General features: G+C 37.7%; 1 protein-coding gene across 1 annotated transcript in view; it reads right to left on the reverse strand.

Annotated features, from left to right (window-relative positions):
* The window catches only part of CRB1 (crumbs cell polarity complex component 1), a 197450-nt gene that overhangs the window by 130927 nt on the left and 50645 nt on the right, over nt 1–15878 (reverse strand). The window contains exon 2 of the mRNA XM_077775117.1: nt 9323–9904. Coding sequence (XP_077631243.1) covers nt 9323–9904 — 582 coding nt within the window. The remainder of the gene's footprint in view (nt 1–9322; nt 9905–15878) is intronic.

The raw sequence follows: 15878 nt of genomic DNA on the forward strand, positions 1-15878 counted from the left end.
CGGCTAGGCAGTCGGGTCCCCCCACGTCTGCCTTTGGGGAAATAGGGCGCCACCGTGTACGGTGGGACTTGCAATCGGGCAGTTGCCTTGTGTCTTCGCGACCCTCGAACTCTCCCCAGTCTCTGGGTCCTGGTGACGGCAAGACACGCTCGGGCACAGAACGTACTGTTTCTTTATGAATTCGTTTTATTATTTTGTCATTAGACGTATGGAAATGTCTTGCGTTTCTACGGGTTTTACTTTCACAAAGGGACGTCTCTGGGATAACCTCTGCTTTCAATCTTAACGTGGTTTTTGTTTTTTTTTTTTGCTGGTTTTCTTAATTCTTGTCTTACTCTTCCTCTTGTCTGTTTCTGTCAGCAGTGCGAGTTGAAGAATGTTCTTGGCACTGTTTTAGCGTTCCAATCTTTCTAGAAAAATCGTAGAGGCTGGAACTATTTCTAGGAATAGAAAGACTGACTCTTGTTTGCCAGCCCCAAGGACAGAGAATGGGGTGTGCATTCGTGTGTGTGTGTGTGTTTGTGTGTGTGTGTGTGGAAATGATGCTTCCGGAGTACAGGTGTCTGTGGAAATACTCTACTTCCCCAGCCCTGGTGATTCTTCCACCACTAACTCATCCTTCCTTCTTCTCTAGATATTTTTTTCTAAATCCATCTGTATGTTCTTCCTCCCCCTTCACTCCTATCATAAACACTGTAACATTTAAAAAAAAAAAACACATTATTTTATTTTAAAATACATTCCTGGGGTGCCTGTGTGGTTCAAGTGTTTGGGCTTCTGACTTAGGCTCAGGTCATGGTCTGGTGGTTCATAAGTTTGAGCCCCATATGGGTGAACTTGAGCCCTGAGTTTGAGCCCCATATGGGTGAATTTGAGCCCTGATTTGAATTCTGTCTTCCTCTCCCTCTGCCCCTCATGTGATTCTCTCTCTTTCTGCCTCTCGCTGCCTCTCGCCCTCTCTGTCTCTCAAAAATAAACAAACAAATAAATAAATAAAATATACTCCTAGTTAATATGCATGACTCCCTAAGAGTAGCCTGTATTTAATGTGTATGTATATGTGTATTTTTAATATATAAAATTGGTAAAATATACATAAAGCTTAATTTGGAGTAACTCATTTCAAAGTCTCCAAGATGCTATGTTTGAAAAAACACTCTACTTTCATGAAAGGTTTCTATCTGGCTTAATGTTGTAAGTTCCTTGGGAACATAATAGGAAAATTGTAATAGTTGCATTTTATGCTTAATATGCCAATGTTCTACATTTCACACTTCTGTACTTACAACGTTTTAATCATAACAAGTATCTTTTTCGTGTTTTTGTTTATTAGGATGATTGTTATTCCTGAATATTTTAAATGTTGTAATACTAATATATTCTTAACTCCTTTGTTTTATAATAGGGCAGCTTCAGATATTAAATCCTTACCCACACATACAACAACCTTCCAGTTTAAACCTGTAAATAGAGCACAGAGATTATGATCTCAGTCAGTCTGTTCCTGAATATAATTCTAATATATTCAAAAAAGAAATAAATTCAGCATCAAAAAGGATACCTGTAAAAAGTATAGATAAAGATTGTTAAATGCTAGCATTTATACTAGCAGCAATATTTGAAGATATTAAAATAGTGACAACCAGCATTTTCATGGCTTTACAGTTTATGGAAAAACTTTCAGTAAATCATTTCTTTGCCACCGTGACCCTGAGAGGGGATATTATGCCTGTATGTTAGAATGAGGACCCAGAAGCTCAGAATTGTTTATCAGTATCAAAGCACTAGAAACCACTAGAACACATCAAAGCTGGGACTGGAAGTCCTATCTTCTGCTCTCAAATTCCACAGTCTTTCCATTACACCCATTCTTCAGATTACTGCATATATTTTAGCTCATCCCCTCCTCACTCAGACCTATGCATACACACTCTGTTAGCTAGGAAATCACTAAGAGAAGTAGTCAGACAGAGGAGGTTTAAAATGGAGCACTCCATTCACCGCTACTAGCTAAGCCACAAAGCTGCTGTCAAAGCAAGGATGACAGAAGAGACATTCATCCCTCTCTAAACCCTCTGCAGTACTTCATCCTTGCTATTCAGCTCAATTGTATTTATACTATAATAATACTAATAAATGTAGTCAGAAGGCAGAAGCTTCCATTGAACATCCTGAAGGAAATGCATTTCTTCTCTGTTCATAGGCCACTTTCTCTGTGAAGACTTTCCTGATCCAAAGGAATCCAAAGCGTCATTAGCTCCTTCCGTTGTGCTGCGTCAGCATTCTGTTCAGAGAGATACTGTAAGTTTTGTTTGCCTTCCTCCTTCCAGAGTAAACAGTGAGTATCTTGACAGGGATAAATTTTGTCCTAGTCATTTTTATGTCTCCCTGGTCTGGCACGGTGTCCAGTGCTATGTAAGTGTATCCTGAATATTTGCTCAGTGAATAGTATTTGTTATTTTGCACACTCATTCAACAAACATTTGTCAAAAGCCAGAAACTTCATTTCTTCATAAAACTATTTTGGATAGCTCTAGTTCTGAGCAAAAGCCTGAATAAGTGTTTAATTTTTTTATATGACACTACAGAAATGATCAATTTCATCACTAAGAGCATATAGAAAAACAGTCATTTTCCTTTGATAACATGAAGATTTAACCTGTGAAATTCAAATATCTTCTTTTGCCTGTTACACATTTGCCTCTTGGATGTGAAAGATATTTGTTATCTATATTATGTGGGGAGTCAAATGTGAGGTAATTAGACAGATGTTCACAGAAACAATATTTAAATGTTCTTTAAACTTATGTCTTATGGGGGAGCCTGAGTGGCTCAGTCCATTAAGTGTCTGACTTCAGCTCAGGTCATGATCACATGGTCTGTGAGTTCGAGCCCCACATTGGGCTCTGTGCTGACAGCTCAGAGCCTGGAGCCTGCTTCAGATTCTGTGTCTCCCTCTCTTTCTGCCTCTCCCCTGCTTGCACTCTGTCTCTGTCTCTGTCTTTCTCTCTCAAAAATAAGCATTAAAAAATATTTTAAAAATTCATGTCTTACATATTGTATATCTTTAAATAAATATTAACTATTAATAATTATTCTCAATAAATTGATTTAAGTTCATCAAATAGTTTATTTATTAACTTTGTAATCAGCCAAAATTTTCAATAATAATGGTACTTAAAATGATAATAATTTTTCTCATGAATAATCTTATATTTTATTATATATAATACTTTTATAAGTTTCTTATAAGAATAAGTTTCAGGTGTGCATGTGAAAGATTCTATGAAAATATGGTTGATATAAAATACTAACGAACCCTTGCTGGAACTACCCTGGGTAGACTCGTCCTGAATAATCTAGACCTCCCACCAGAGGGCAGTAGAGAGCAGATCAGGGAAGGTATGCTCATATTTGCATGATCCATGATCCTTCTGTGTTAATTCCTATCTTAAATTTTAAAGGGTGGGGTGGGGGGGAAGGTGTTGTTGTTAAAATTTGATCCTTTTCTCTTGCTCTTTCCCATGTAATAATATTCCATTGACTTGGACTATTGTATTATTGGGCACTCTGATTCTACCTTAACAACACCCTTCAGATAACAAGGAGAGTGAGTTTCTTAAAATGTGAGTCAAATCATCACAGTCCTTTGCTCAAAACTATCCAACAACTTCCCATCTTATTAAACACACGAGCCAAAGTCCTTCCAGTCTCCCCCAAGCCCCAATAGTCTGACCCTATTATGTCTCCTTTGCCTTGCTCACTCTATTCCTATCCCATCAGCTTCATTGCTGCTTCTCCAACTTTCCAGTTCTCTTTACCTCAGGACCTTTACATGTGCTGTTCCTCTGCCTAGAATGCTTTCCACAAGACATGTGCCTAACTCCCTCCTTACCTCTCTAGAATTTTATTCATGTGTAACCTTAGTAAGACCTTCCCTGGTCATTCTACCTGAGGTTCAATTCCTAACTCCCCTTATTTGTTTTACTTTCCTACACTGCATTTATCACCAGCTAACCTACTCTATATTTTATTTATTACTAGTTTATACATGTCTCTCTCTTCCCTCTAAAATGGAAGAGGACTTTTTCACCACTTCTTTATTCTTATATTTACAGAGCCTATAACAATGCCTAGAACATTGCAGGAGCTCAATACATATACATACATGGGGTGTGTGTGTGTGTGTGTGTGTGTGTTGACAAAATTAATGACTGGGTGAATTCAACAAATACTTATTTTTACCCATATCATCTATCCATAACTGTTACTAGCAAAAATTACTTCTCTCTCTCTCTTTCTTTTCTGTCATCACATGGAAATCCACATAATTGTCTACATCAGTGATTTCTCAAAGTGTGGTCCCCAAACCAGCAGAAGATCAGTATCAGTATTGTATGGGAACTTGTTACAAATGCACAGACCTCACCACAGATCTACTAAATCAGAAACTGTATTTTTAAAGTGTATTGAGGGGAGGGGGCAGTGAGAAGGGCAGAGAGAAAAGGAGAGACAATCCCAAGCAGGCTCTGCACTGTCAACTCAGAGCCCGATATGGGGCTTAATCCCAAGAGCTGTGAGACCATGACCTGAGTTGAAATCAAGAGTCAGATGCTTAACTGACTGAACCATTCAGATGCCACAGAAACTGTATTACAATAAGCTGTATTATAATAAGAGTATAATAACATACTCTGGGTATGATGCATGCTGAAGTCTGAGAGCTACTGATAGAGATAAAATTTATTAATATGGAATAGACAATTGGACTTTTAATGCATTATCTTTCATATTAGAACTTTCAAGTTCTTGAGTAAAATAAATTTGGAAATACTCTGGCTTTAATAAATGCCAAGTGAGCCGTCTTCTTAATGAGCCCTACACCTACCTTCCTGTTCATCCCTACAACCACTCTTCCCAGCCAGGTCCTACTGTCTTAAGCCTGGGCTGGATGGCTTTCTAACTAAGTAGTCTCCATGTGCTAACTAGTCTCCATATACTAACACATTTTCTTGAATATAAAATGAATGCTTTCATATTTTGTTGTTCCTGAAATAAAGATGCATCTCACATTCAGTAAGTAAATGTAATGGTGTTTCTTTTCTTATTTTCCAAAAGATTATTTTTATGCCAAAGACCTACTTTATAATGGAGGAAATAAGATGTTTTTCTACACTGTTTTGCTTCATCATGCATCCGATTGCCCTGGCCCTGCCCTCTTGTAGCCCCATTTTTCTCATGTTTCAGGCACCTTAATTTGCAAACAGTTCATTAGTCAATCTGCTTATTTTCAAAAAGCCCCCAGTGAAAGAATGGTACACTGCATAAACTTGAACTAAAAGCAGCTACGTGCTCATGTATTCTTTCCATTAAAAAAGTGTGCAGCTGTTTCTTTTCTGCTTAAATTGGAGTTTTTGCTTATGCCTGCCATTTTCTCACCAGCGTCTGCAGTGCCTCTCTCTGAGCCTATTTCTGCGGTTCATGAATCACCACGTAGGAAGCACAGTGGAGTGCACAGAGAAGGATTCCTGCAGTGTGAACCCCTCTCTGCACGCTGCTGCTTTCTCCTCCTCTCCCTCTCTCTGTCTTTTAAAATTTATTATGTTTTCTTACTTTGCTGCACTGAGGAGCACAGGCTTTTTCCTGTAAGCCAGGTTCTTTATGATCCTCTAAATTTGGATGTAGCACACCGCAGCTGGGTTATTACAGTAGTTTCCAGGATTCGTTGGGAGGTCTAGGTTCAGCCAGAGCATCTATGCATCCATGCTGATTGCTGATAGTCTTCTTCCCTTCCCAACTCCGGCTTTTCCTTTGGTCCTATAGACCTTCTTTGGGTGTCTCATTAATTGGTCTTGGTCCTATAGACCTTCTTTGGGTTCCTCATTAATTGTCACAAACACTGGTCACCATGGGATAGCACTGAAGTAAGCAAGCCTCCTTGTGGGTCTAAATGATGGGAGACTGCAAGAAAAGTTTCTAAATTACTTTCACATAAACCAGATTCCTGGCTCCCAGCCCTACCTGTACATTAGAATCATCAATTAAATTTGACTCTCTGAAGATGGAGTGTGAACATCTTTGTTTCAGATCTCCCTGGGTAATGGCTAATGTCTTGTCAGGGCTGGGAACCACTGATGAGCTCCCAGAATGCGGGCTATTTTACTTGTGGAGATTGGTGATCAAGACGAAAATCATATCTTTGCATCCAAAAGAGCCTAACCAGCTAATAACAGACCTAATTGTTCCTGCCTAATGAGTCTGTCATTTGAACCCTGCAAGCAAGTTATATTTATGTCAACAGAGCTAAAATAGTAAAATTTAGTTGATTTCTTGGAGGGCAAGAGAAGAGCATAGTCAAATAGGGAGCAACTCTATTATACCAGGGTTTGGACAAGGGAAGTGTCCTCATTGTGGGCTTTGAGCTAATGCTATGGTGAGAAAAAGACATTGATTTTCATTGGGCTCAGCAGGGATATGATTTATCCATAGTATAAATTAATTCGTTGTAGAGTAAAGTGACCTATGATGGAATTTTACTGCATTTCCTATTTGGAATATACTCTTGATATCTTTTATGCCTAAATTTATGCCTCTGAAAGGATTCATTACAATACAATTTACTGAAATGTAAAAAATAAAAACATACATTATGAAACATCATTTCTCAAGCTGTGTTTTACCATTAGAAGACTATTTCAGAACACTGTAGCTAAAATGGCTGAAACACTTCTTTGATCTCACGTCTGTTTCTTTCAGTCACCATTCACAATATTGTACCAGCCACAGGAAATAGAAGATACTATCTTAATTAAACCATAGTGGTTTTTAAATGTGGCCAGTATAAGCCAAAGCAATCCCACACCGGCCCCACAAGGGTTCATTTCTTTTTTTTTACTCAAAAATTTTAAAAATTGTAATTTAGTGCTGTAACTCAACTTAGTTTTAAAAAATAGACATGATGATTTGACATATAGATAAAGAGGTTTTCATGTATAAGTACTCTTTTATAAGCCCCTTTACTGTTCCTCATAACTTTTAGCTTAGTACTAGTAATTAAAGGCAATCAATAAAATAATTTTCCGCTTAACACAGCATTCTACCAACATAAAGCTAGCATAGAGAAGGTAAATTCTAATATCTATTTACCTCAGTTTCATTACCAGAAAGGGTGTCCAGAAATATATGGAAGAATCTAGAAAATTAGAACAATTCAGTAACAGTTTATTAAGTGGCCATTATTGGCTATTCTGGGCACTTTGGGAATAGTGCCTTCTCTTAATACAATGACTGACATATAATAAACACTGAAAAAATATTGATGAATTAAAGAATACATATAAGACATGACTTATGTCTAGGAAGTGAAACTTCAGTGGGAGGAGACAAACACACAGATCTCTGAGGAACAGGATGAAGTTCATTAATAGAGGCTCAAACCACTATTGAAGTAATAAATAATTACTATAGCAGTTAAAAGTATTATTTCAGCAGATGGCAAATCAGAAATGCTTCTTGAGTTAGGCGAGAGTTGAATGAAGTACTGAAAGTTCAGAACTTCTCAGAATAGACATTGAATTGAGAAAGGACATCCCAGAAGGAGGGAAACCATTTGAGTAAAAAATGAAGACAATTCAGAGAACGGAATGCTTTTGTGCAAGGGGGTGTGGAGGTAGGATTACTATGTAAGGGACAAATTGTGGAGGGATTTTAATGAGATGTTAAAATTATTCTCGGTGTGGTGGGAAGCTCTCAGGTTTCTTCAGAAGAGAATAGCACAGTCAGATCTTTAGAAGGATTATTTCAGAGGCACTGTTCTGAACAACCTGGGAAAGGCAGAGGCTGGAAATAGGTTGTAGGAGGTTGTGTACTAAGTATACACGATGATGAGGATATGAGCCAAGGCACTGGCAACATAGTGGATTAGCTCAATTTGGAAGACATTTTGGATGTCCAAAAAGATTTTGAAGATTGGTTTTAGGTGAGGATTGAGGGAAAAGGAGCAAATTTCATGTGAGAGCAACTAGAGAAATGGCTATTTTTTTTTAAAGAAGCGATTTCCAGAATGTGTAATATTAGCAACATGATACACTGGTATATGTTTTGAAGAGAAATACTTTCCAGATAATTATATTGCTTAACATACTTGGAAATAGAATGACAAGCAAAAGAAGTAAGTGTGAAAGGGTTGAGAGAAGGTAAGCTGAAAGCCAAATACCACGAGAGGTTACAAAAGTGGCAAATGATAAGGGAAATGCAGCATTCAAATGTGAAAAATGTCACAAAGAGGTGAGTCAGGAAGCACAGGAAGGTGGCACTCAGAAGTCAGAATGAATGAATGTGAGAAAGCATGGATTACTGTAGAGAATCCAAAGAGTGAAACAATGCAAGAAAAATAGTCACCATAAAGAAATGACCTACACAGGTAACTGATTCAGAAGAATAGGGAGCACAGAAGATAATAAATAGCATGTAACCTTTTAGTGAATGAATGGTCAACTTGTTACACTGTATTGAAATGCCAGGTCAACAGAAACTTTGTGAATAAATATGAGATAACTATTATTTACTATTTCCCAGAAATTAAACAAGAAGTGACTTCATTATTAATAAAATTGTGGTTTAACTCATTTACCGTATTCTACCAAGCCTTGGGATCATTCATCTGTTGATCACACTGTAGAACCCACTAACATGTATCCATTCCATGGCCTGCTTTCCCAGTTGGCTGCAATGTCAGGCTTTGGGCATTAGCTGATAGGCACACTTTAGCTAGGACAAAAAAGAATCTTCTCTTGAAGATTGACCTGGAAAAGCTATGTCTCCTAGCGCCCACTAATTCTATACTGAACCTAAGATTTAAATAATGTAGGGGTCGTATTGAAAACAACAACATGGGACGCCTGGGTGGCTTAGTCGGTTGAGTGTCCAACTTTCGCTTAGGTCATGATCTCGCGGTTCGTGGGTTCGAGCCCCGCGTCGGGCTCTGTGCTGACTGCCAGCTCAGAGCCTGGAGCCTGTTTCAGTCTGTGACTCCCTCTCTCTCTGACCCTCCCCTGCTCACGCTGTCTCTCTCTCTCTCTCCTAGAAATAAATAAAAAAATATTTAAAAAAATAAAAAATAAAAAAAATAAAACAACAACAGTGACATTTGGCAAATGTTTGAGCCCAGTGGACTTTCAGTAGTCTAGGAAGCTTTCTAATTCTTGCCAAGACCATATTCATAAACAATTGGATGAGACATCAAAAGTCACTCTGCATCTGTCATACTAAAGAAAGGGAAAGCTGATGACATTCTGTGGTATTCAAATGTGACAACACTTACCAGAATAATCGCCAGGGCAAATACAGGAGTATCTTCCTATCTCGTTGAGGCATGTGGCTTCATTCTTGCAGGGATCTGAGACACATTCATCCACTTCCAGCTCACAGTGCCTGCCCTGATATCCTGGGACACAGAAGCAGGAATAGCCATTGATTCCATCCTGGCACACGGCCCCATTGTGGCAAGGGCTGGAAGCACACTGGTCATGACGCTTCTCACAGAATCTTCCAGCATATCCATCGGGGCAGATGCAGACGGGGTGAACAGGGTCCTGATGGCAAATACCTCCGTGTTGGCAGGAGCTTGTGCCACAGAAAACAGTGGCCGTTTGACAGGTTGCCCCAGTAAAACCAGGAGGACATTTGCAGAAAAAGCTCCTTTCACCTGGGACATTGACACACGTGGCGTTTCCTGGACAGGGACTGGAGAAGCACGCGTCTTTCAGGTTGTCACAGTCTTCATCCAAATCAATCGCTGCATCCAAACAGTGGCAACTGTTGTCTTTTGAAGTATCATCGCATGTAGAATTGTTTTGGCAAGAATCTGGGAGGCACCTGGTGTCATTTTTATTACCAAAGGAATCTACAAGGAAATAAAAAAATATCAAGATGAAGTTTACAAATAAATGGCTGAGGATAAAACTAAAGATCTTCTTTCCGCTCCTGTGCGTCTCAAACAAACTCGCTAATGGAATACAGTTGGCTGCATTCTAATGATGAGTTTTATCAAGTGATGTCTAATGATGGGCTCTTTCATTAATGATGATTTGTCAGATCATTTCATATATTTGCTAATAGGAAAAAAAATAGCTGGTTTGACATTCTTTGCTTCTCCTCCACTTCCCTTTCTCAGGGCCAAGGGCCGTTGAGCAACAGAATGCATTGAAGCAACTGTTAAGTTGTCCTATACACACACATTTTTGAAATTCACATTCTCCCATGGAGGATCTTGGAGCATAGTGAGAAATGACATAGAAAATTGCCTCTGAATATATTGTCTAACTAAAACTAATATTTAAGTGAGTAACTCAGTTTATGGCTGCTTTATCACAATTACCATTTATGTTCAAAAAAGAAAAGCATAGGGGCGCCTGGGTGGCTCAGTCGGTTAAACGTCCGACTTCAGCTCAGGTCATGTTCTCACGGTTCGTGAGTTCAAGCCCCGTGTCGGGCTCTGTGCTGACAGCTCAGAGCCTGGGCCTGTTTCAGATTCTGTATCTCCCTCTCTCTCTGATCCTCTCCTGCTCATTCTCATTCTCTCTCTCTCCCTCTCTCTCTCTCTCCCCCCCTCTCAGAAATAAATAAAACATAAAAAAAATTTTTTTAAAAGAAAAGCATAGGAAGGTGAAAATATTAAAACAGAATAGAGTACCAACTATTTATTGAAGGTCTACTCTTTGTACTAAGCTTGCCAGGTATTTCACATATATTATTTCTAATCCTTACAGCAACACTGTGTTACTAAGTACAGCGTACAGATGACAGATTAAATCCCTCTGCAAGGAAATAGATATAGTCAAGTTTATGGACTTTTATTTTTCTATGGACTTTTATTTTTCTATGCATCTCTGTTCTGGGGATACTTTTTTTTGAAATTCTAATTGGAATAATAACCAACAGAAAAACAATAATTCTTTAATTTGTTGACAAAATCATTCGATATGTGTATATGTAAAGGTTGTCCCTAAATATACTTAGATATGATCACAGCATAGTTATTTTCTCGATCATGTATACTGAGAAGGCTTATGATCTCTCAACTCAATTGTATTTTCCCACAAAACACTGTCTTGCATGTGGATTCATCTACTATATGATTCTCTTATTTTTACTTCCTTTCTTACAATATTGTTCACAAATATAAGAGTGGAGCAACAGTACAGGCTTGTAATAAAAATATAAGTTACAAAATGAGGAGTTTGCTGTTAGGATATGAGAAATAAATCAACTGTTGTTGGGAAAAAATAGTGTGTAAACTTTGTGAAATATGTAATGATAAATCTTTTCCCTCTCTTCCCGCAAAAGAAGAGGTGGTTCTTGTAACTTGGTGTGCCCACTAACAGGGTGATGAGACGACACTGAAAAGAAAATGGACTGGTGTGTCATACTGTATAAGAGTAAGAGTATTTTCATAATTATCTTCTATGGAGCCTTTCTGGCAGGCAACAATTTTCCTCCAGGGCCTACACATAGAATGTTGACATATGCTTATAAGGGCATCTGGGTGGCTCAGTCAGTTGAGCGTCTGACTTTGGCTGAGGTCATGATCTCACGGCTCGTGAGTTTGAACCCCATGTTGGATGCTGTGCTGGACAGCACAGAGCCTGGAGCCTACTTTGGATTCTAGGTCTCCCAGTCTCTCTGCCCTCCCCTACTCACACTCTGTCTTTTCTCTGTCTCTGTTTCCCTCTCTCTCAAAAATAAATAAACAGTGTAAAAAACAATCCAAAGAAATTAACTTATGCTTATATGTTATCAGGAGGGTTGACCAGAGAGCCAATGTTTTCTACTCCCTGTGAGAAAACTCAACTAGTCATCCTTTTACTTCAGTTTTAGTATTTTGTTTTGTTTTGTTTTTCAAATGCTGACTTTCCTGGCACATCTTCAAATGTGATGTCTTAGCTACAGTGTCACTTCCTGAGAACTTTCCCTGAACTCCTTTTCTAATTTTTTTTGTTTTATTTGCTATATTATATATGCTGTTATTTCTTTCTGTATATATTTGTTTTCTGTTTTCTTCATTAGAATCTTAGCTCTTTGGAGGAAAGGAGGAACCCTTTTCTGCATTTCCTGGGTCTGCAATATTACCCATCACATATTGGAAGGAAGGGGGATCATGTCACAACCGAAACTTAAAGGATGCTGTGAAATCACAGATGCCAGAGAAGGCATACCAGGAAAAATCTCACTGAAGAAAAGGGACTTGAGATATCTTTTTAAAAATTAATGCAAGGGAAAGAAGGGTATTATTTTCAGAAGAAAGAACTAACACATGAAGAGTATTGGCATCCTCTGTCAACACTAAGAAAATTGTGAGAGAGTGTAGGGGAGAAAATGGGGAAGGATATGAAGAATTATTTAATAAGTTCAAACTTTTGGCAGCATTTAAAGTTCTTGTGTCCAAACTGAGTAAACTCAAATACTCATCTGTCCTCTTAACTGCACCATCAAGGGCATTGATGAATTGATGAATTTTCCATTTATTTTTGTGTTGTTTGTTTTGTTAGTGGTGATGGTGATGTGATGGTTGTGTCCTTCCTTTAATAATCATTATCATTGAAGCCATGAAATAAACAATTAGTGAGGGAAGACAGAGAGCAAAGGAAATTAGCATTTATACCCAAGGTCTTTCCAGAGCAACTTTTAAAATAGTTTTCTAACAATATTTGTGTAAAGCATTTTACAGGTGGAAAGCTAAGTTTTGTAAGGACTAAGTCATTTTCATGGTGTCAAAGACAGGTAGGATTTGGGGCGCCTTAGTGGCTCAGTCCATTAAGTGTCCGACTTCAACTCAGGTCATGATCTCATGGTTCATGAATAGAGCCCCGTATAGGGCTCTGTGCTGACAGCTCAGATCCTGGAGCCCATTTCAGATTCTGTGTCTCCCTCTCTCTTTGCCCCTCCCCCATTTGTGCTCTGTCTCTCTTTCAAAAATATATAAACATTTAAACAAAAAAAGAGAGAGAGAAAGGTAGGATTTGAATCCTGGTTGTCTGATTCCAATGTCCATTTCTTTTTACTGCATTATTTTGGAAGTTAGAATACTTATTGGGTAGAGTTTCTGATGTAAACATGATGATATTCACATAAGTGTTTAATTCTGTTCCTTTCCAAAATTCCATGAAAGACATAAAATAAAGGGATAGCAAACAAGTACATTGAAGGATGCTCAGCATCATTTGCCATTAGGGAGACAGAAATCACTACTTACCCACTAGAAAGCCAAATAACAAAAATTGGCAATACTAGGTGTTCACAAGATGTGAAAAATTGGAAGTCTTATTCATGTCCTCTCTCTCATTCTTTGTCTCTCTCTCTCTCTCTCATTCTTGCCTGTGTGTCACCAGTTGTACTAGTGTTTTCAAATATTGGCCTTTGACTTTATATAGTTTTTCTATAAGATCTTTGTTTTCTGCCCTAGATTTCTGCTTTTACATTTTTATTTTCTTAATTCTACTAAGAATTAAGCAGTTTAACTTGCTATTTACTTTTTCAGGTATTCTTTCCAGTTTATTAATTTAAGACTAAAAACTTGTGTAAACACCACTTTACTGCATTTCGTGGAATTTCTTTTTAATGTTATTCAAATAAAAATATTTTCCAATTTTAACTGGGATTTCTTCTTTGAACTATGGAAAATATGTAAAAGTCAATTATATCAAATTGTTAACTATTATTATTCAGAACTTCTAAAACATTGGGGTTTTTTTTCTACTTTTTCTCTTCATTGAGATTGATGCATTGAAATCTCTGACAGTGAATATGAGTTTTTCTATTGCTTCTGTTAGTTCTGACAGTTTTCACTTCTATATAATGAAGCTATGTTCTTATGGTCATAGAAATTTAACATGGTTACACTGTCCTGCTGGTTTGACCTTCATATATTCACAAAATACCCTTTTTATCTTTAGTAATGCATCATACCTTAATAGACTACTTTTACTGTTGTTGTACTTCTCTGTCAGTCATACATCTCATATGTGGCTGGTGCAAATACAAAATGGTGTAGCCACTTTGGAAAACAGTTTCAAAGTGTCTTATTAACTTATTTTTTTAATTTTTAATAACGTTTTATTTATTTTTGAGAGAGAGAGAGAGAGAGAGAGAGACAGCATGAACAGGGGAGGGTCAGAGAGAGAGACACACACAGAATCTGAAATAGGCTCCAGGCTCTGAGCCAGCTGTCAGCATAGAGCCCGACGTGGGGCTCAAACCCACAAACCGTGAGATCATGACCTGAGCCGAAGTTGGACGCTTAACTGACTGAGCCACCCAGGTGCCCCATAAGTGTCTTATTAATTTAAACATATACTTATTCAGGAATTCCACACCTATATATTTCCTCAAGAAAATGAAAACATAATATCCACACAAAAACTTGCTTGCAAAATCATAGCAGCTTTACTCATAATGACCAACACTGGAAAAAAATCCAAATATTCATCAGCTGGTAAGTAACTTTTAATATATCATACATTGGACTACTACTCAGGCATAAAATGGGGAAATTACCGAGCCAGTGAACAACATGGAGGAATCTCTAAAGCATTACATTAAGTAAGAGAAACCAGACACAAAGGCTCTCTACTGGATGATTCAATTTTATGATATTTTAGAGAAGGCAAAGTTATAATGATGGAAAGCAGCTCAGTGGTACCAGGGAATGGAGGTGAGTGAAAGGAACTAACTGTAAAGAGTTTTTATGGAAACATTGTATATCATGATGTATTAATAGCTATTGACCATACATGTTTGCTGCTGAAATTGGGTTAATTTTGTTGTATGTAAATTATACCTCAATAAATCAGGTATAGAAACAGTCCTAGAAAAAAAAAAAAAAAGGAATGAAATCGTCATGTTTACAAAATCCAGAAGAAAGGTTTAGGGGACAGCAACAAATACACATATACTTACACTCATACATAAGTGGAAGCGAGACTGCAGATGGATGAGTTGTAATAGACTTAGTATACCAGAAAGAGCAAATAAATCCAAGGTGAAAGAATGCCAAAAGCAAGCCGATTTATGCTGTAGAACCCCAGGAAGTTTCAGCAATTAGGGGTTCCAGGTACTCAAGTGGGGCTGAAAATGGGAAGGTTGTTTGGAAAACTTACCAAAAGTACAGTTAGATTCCCACATCCCGTCTTTCACCCCATGAAACTACCTGACTGCCCTTCCCCCATTAAGGCAATTAAAAGGCAAAGGCACAAGTGCTGGTGATGTGGGAATGGCTGGGTCTGGTCTGATAACAAGGAGGGAAGTGAATATCTACATACAGAATTGTGAGACACTCCCCAGCCTCATTTCCAATTCAGTTCTAAAAATGCCAACAGCCAGATTTACTCCCTAAGCAGGAAATAATTATTTCTCCTGACCAGCCCAAGAGAAGATACTTATAGATATTGATATCGAGCGTCCCCATTGAAATGACTCAGCCCAATCACTCTAGAATAAATTCTAATAAGCTAGAAAGCCCTGTAGCATGAAATAAAAGTACTTTCCAATAGCTCTTTTTAAACAAACGCATATATGAGTATATGTGAAGTGTATATCTGCATATAGGGCATTACTATCCTTTAATTATATTTTAAATGATATTACAATTATACTTAAAATAATAATGATAAAGAAACATCCTTGTATCCATTAATCAGCTTAAGAAACAATAGTACCTCTTTATTAAATATAAACAGATTGTATGAGATTACCAGATGGAGAAAAAAAACTTTAAGATAACACACTAATACCAAAACACACACATGAAAAAACATTTTTTAAGTAACTTGGATGAGACAAAGACAATTTATTTATGAAAATTTGAATTTAATATATTCAAA

The sequence above is a fragment of the Crocuta crocuta genome, unplaced genomic scaffold (genome assembly GCF_008692635.1).
Source record: "Crocuta crocuta isolate KB4526 unplaced genomic scaffold, BGI_CrCroc_1.0 scaffold207, whole genome shotgun sequence".
Taxonomy (NCBI): Eukaryota; Metazoa; Chordata; class Mammalia; order Carnivora; family Hyaenidae; genus Crocuta; species Crocuta crocuta.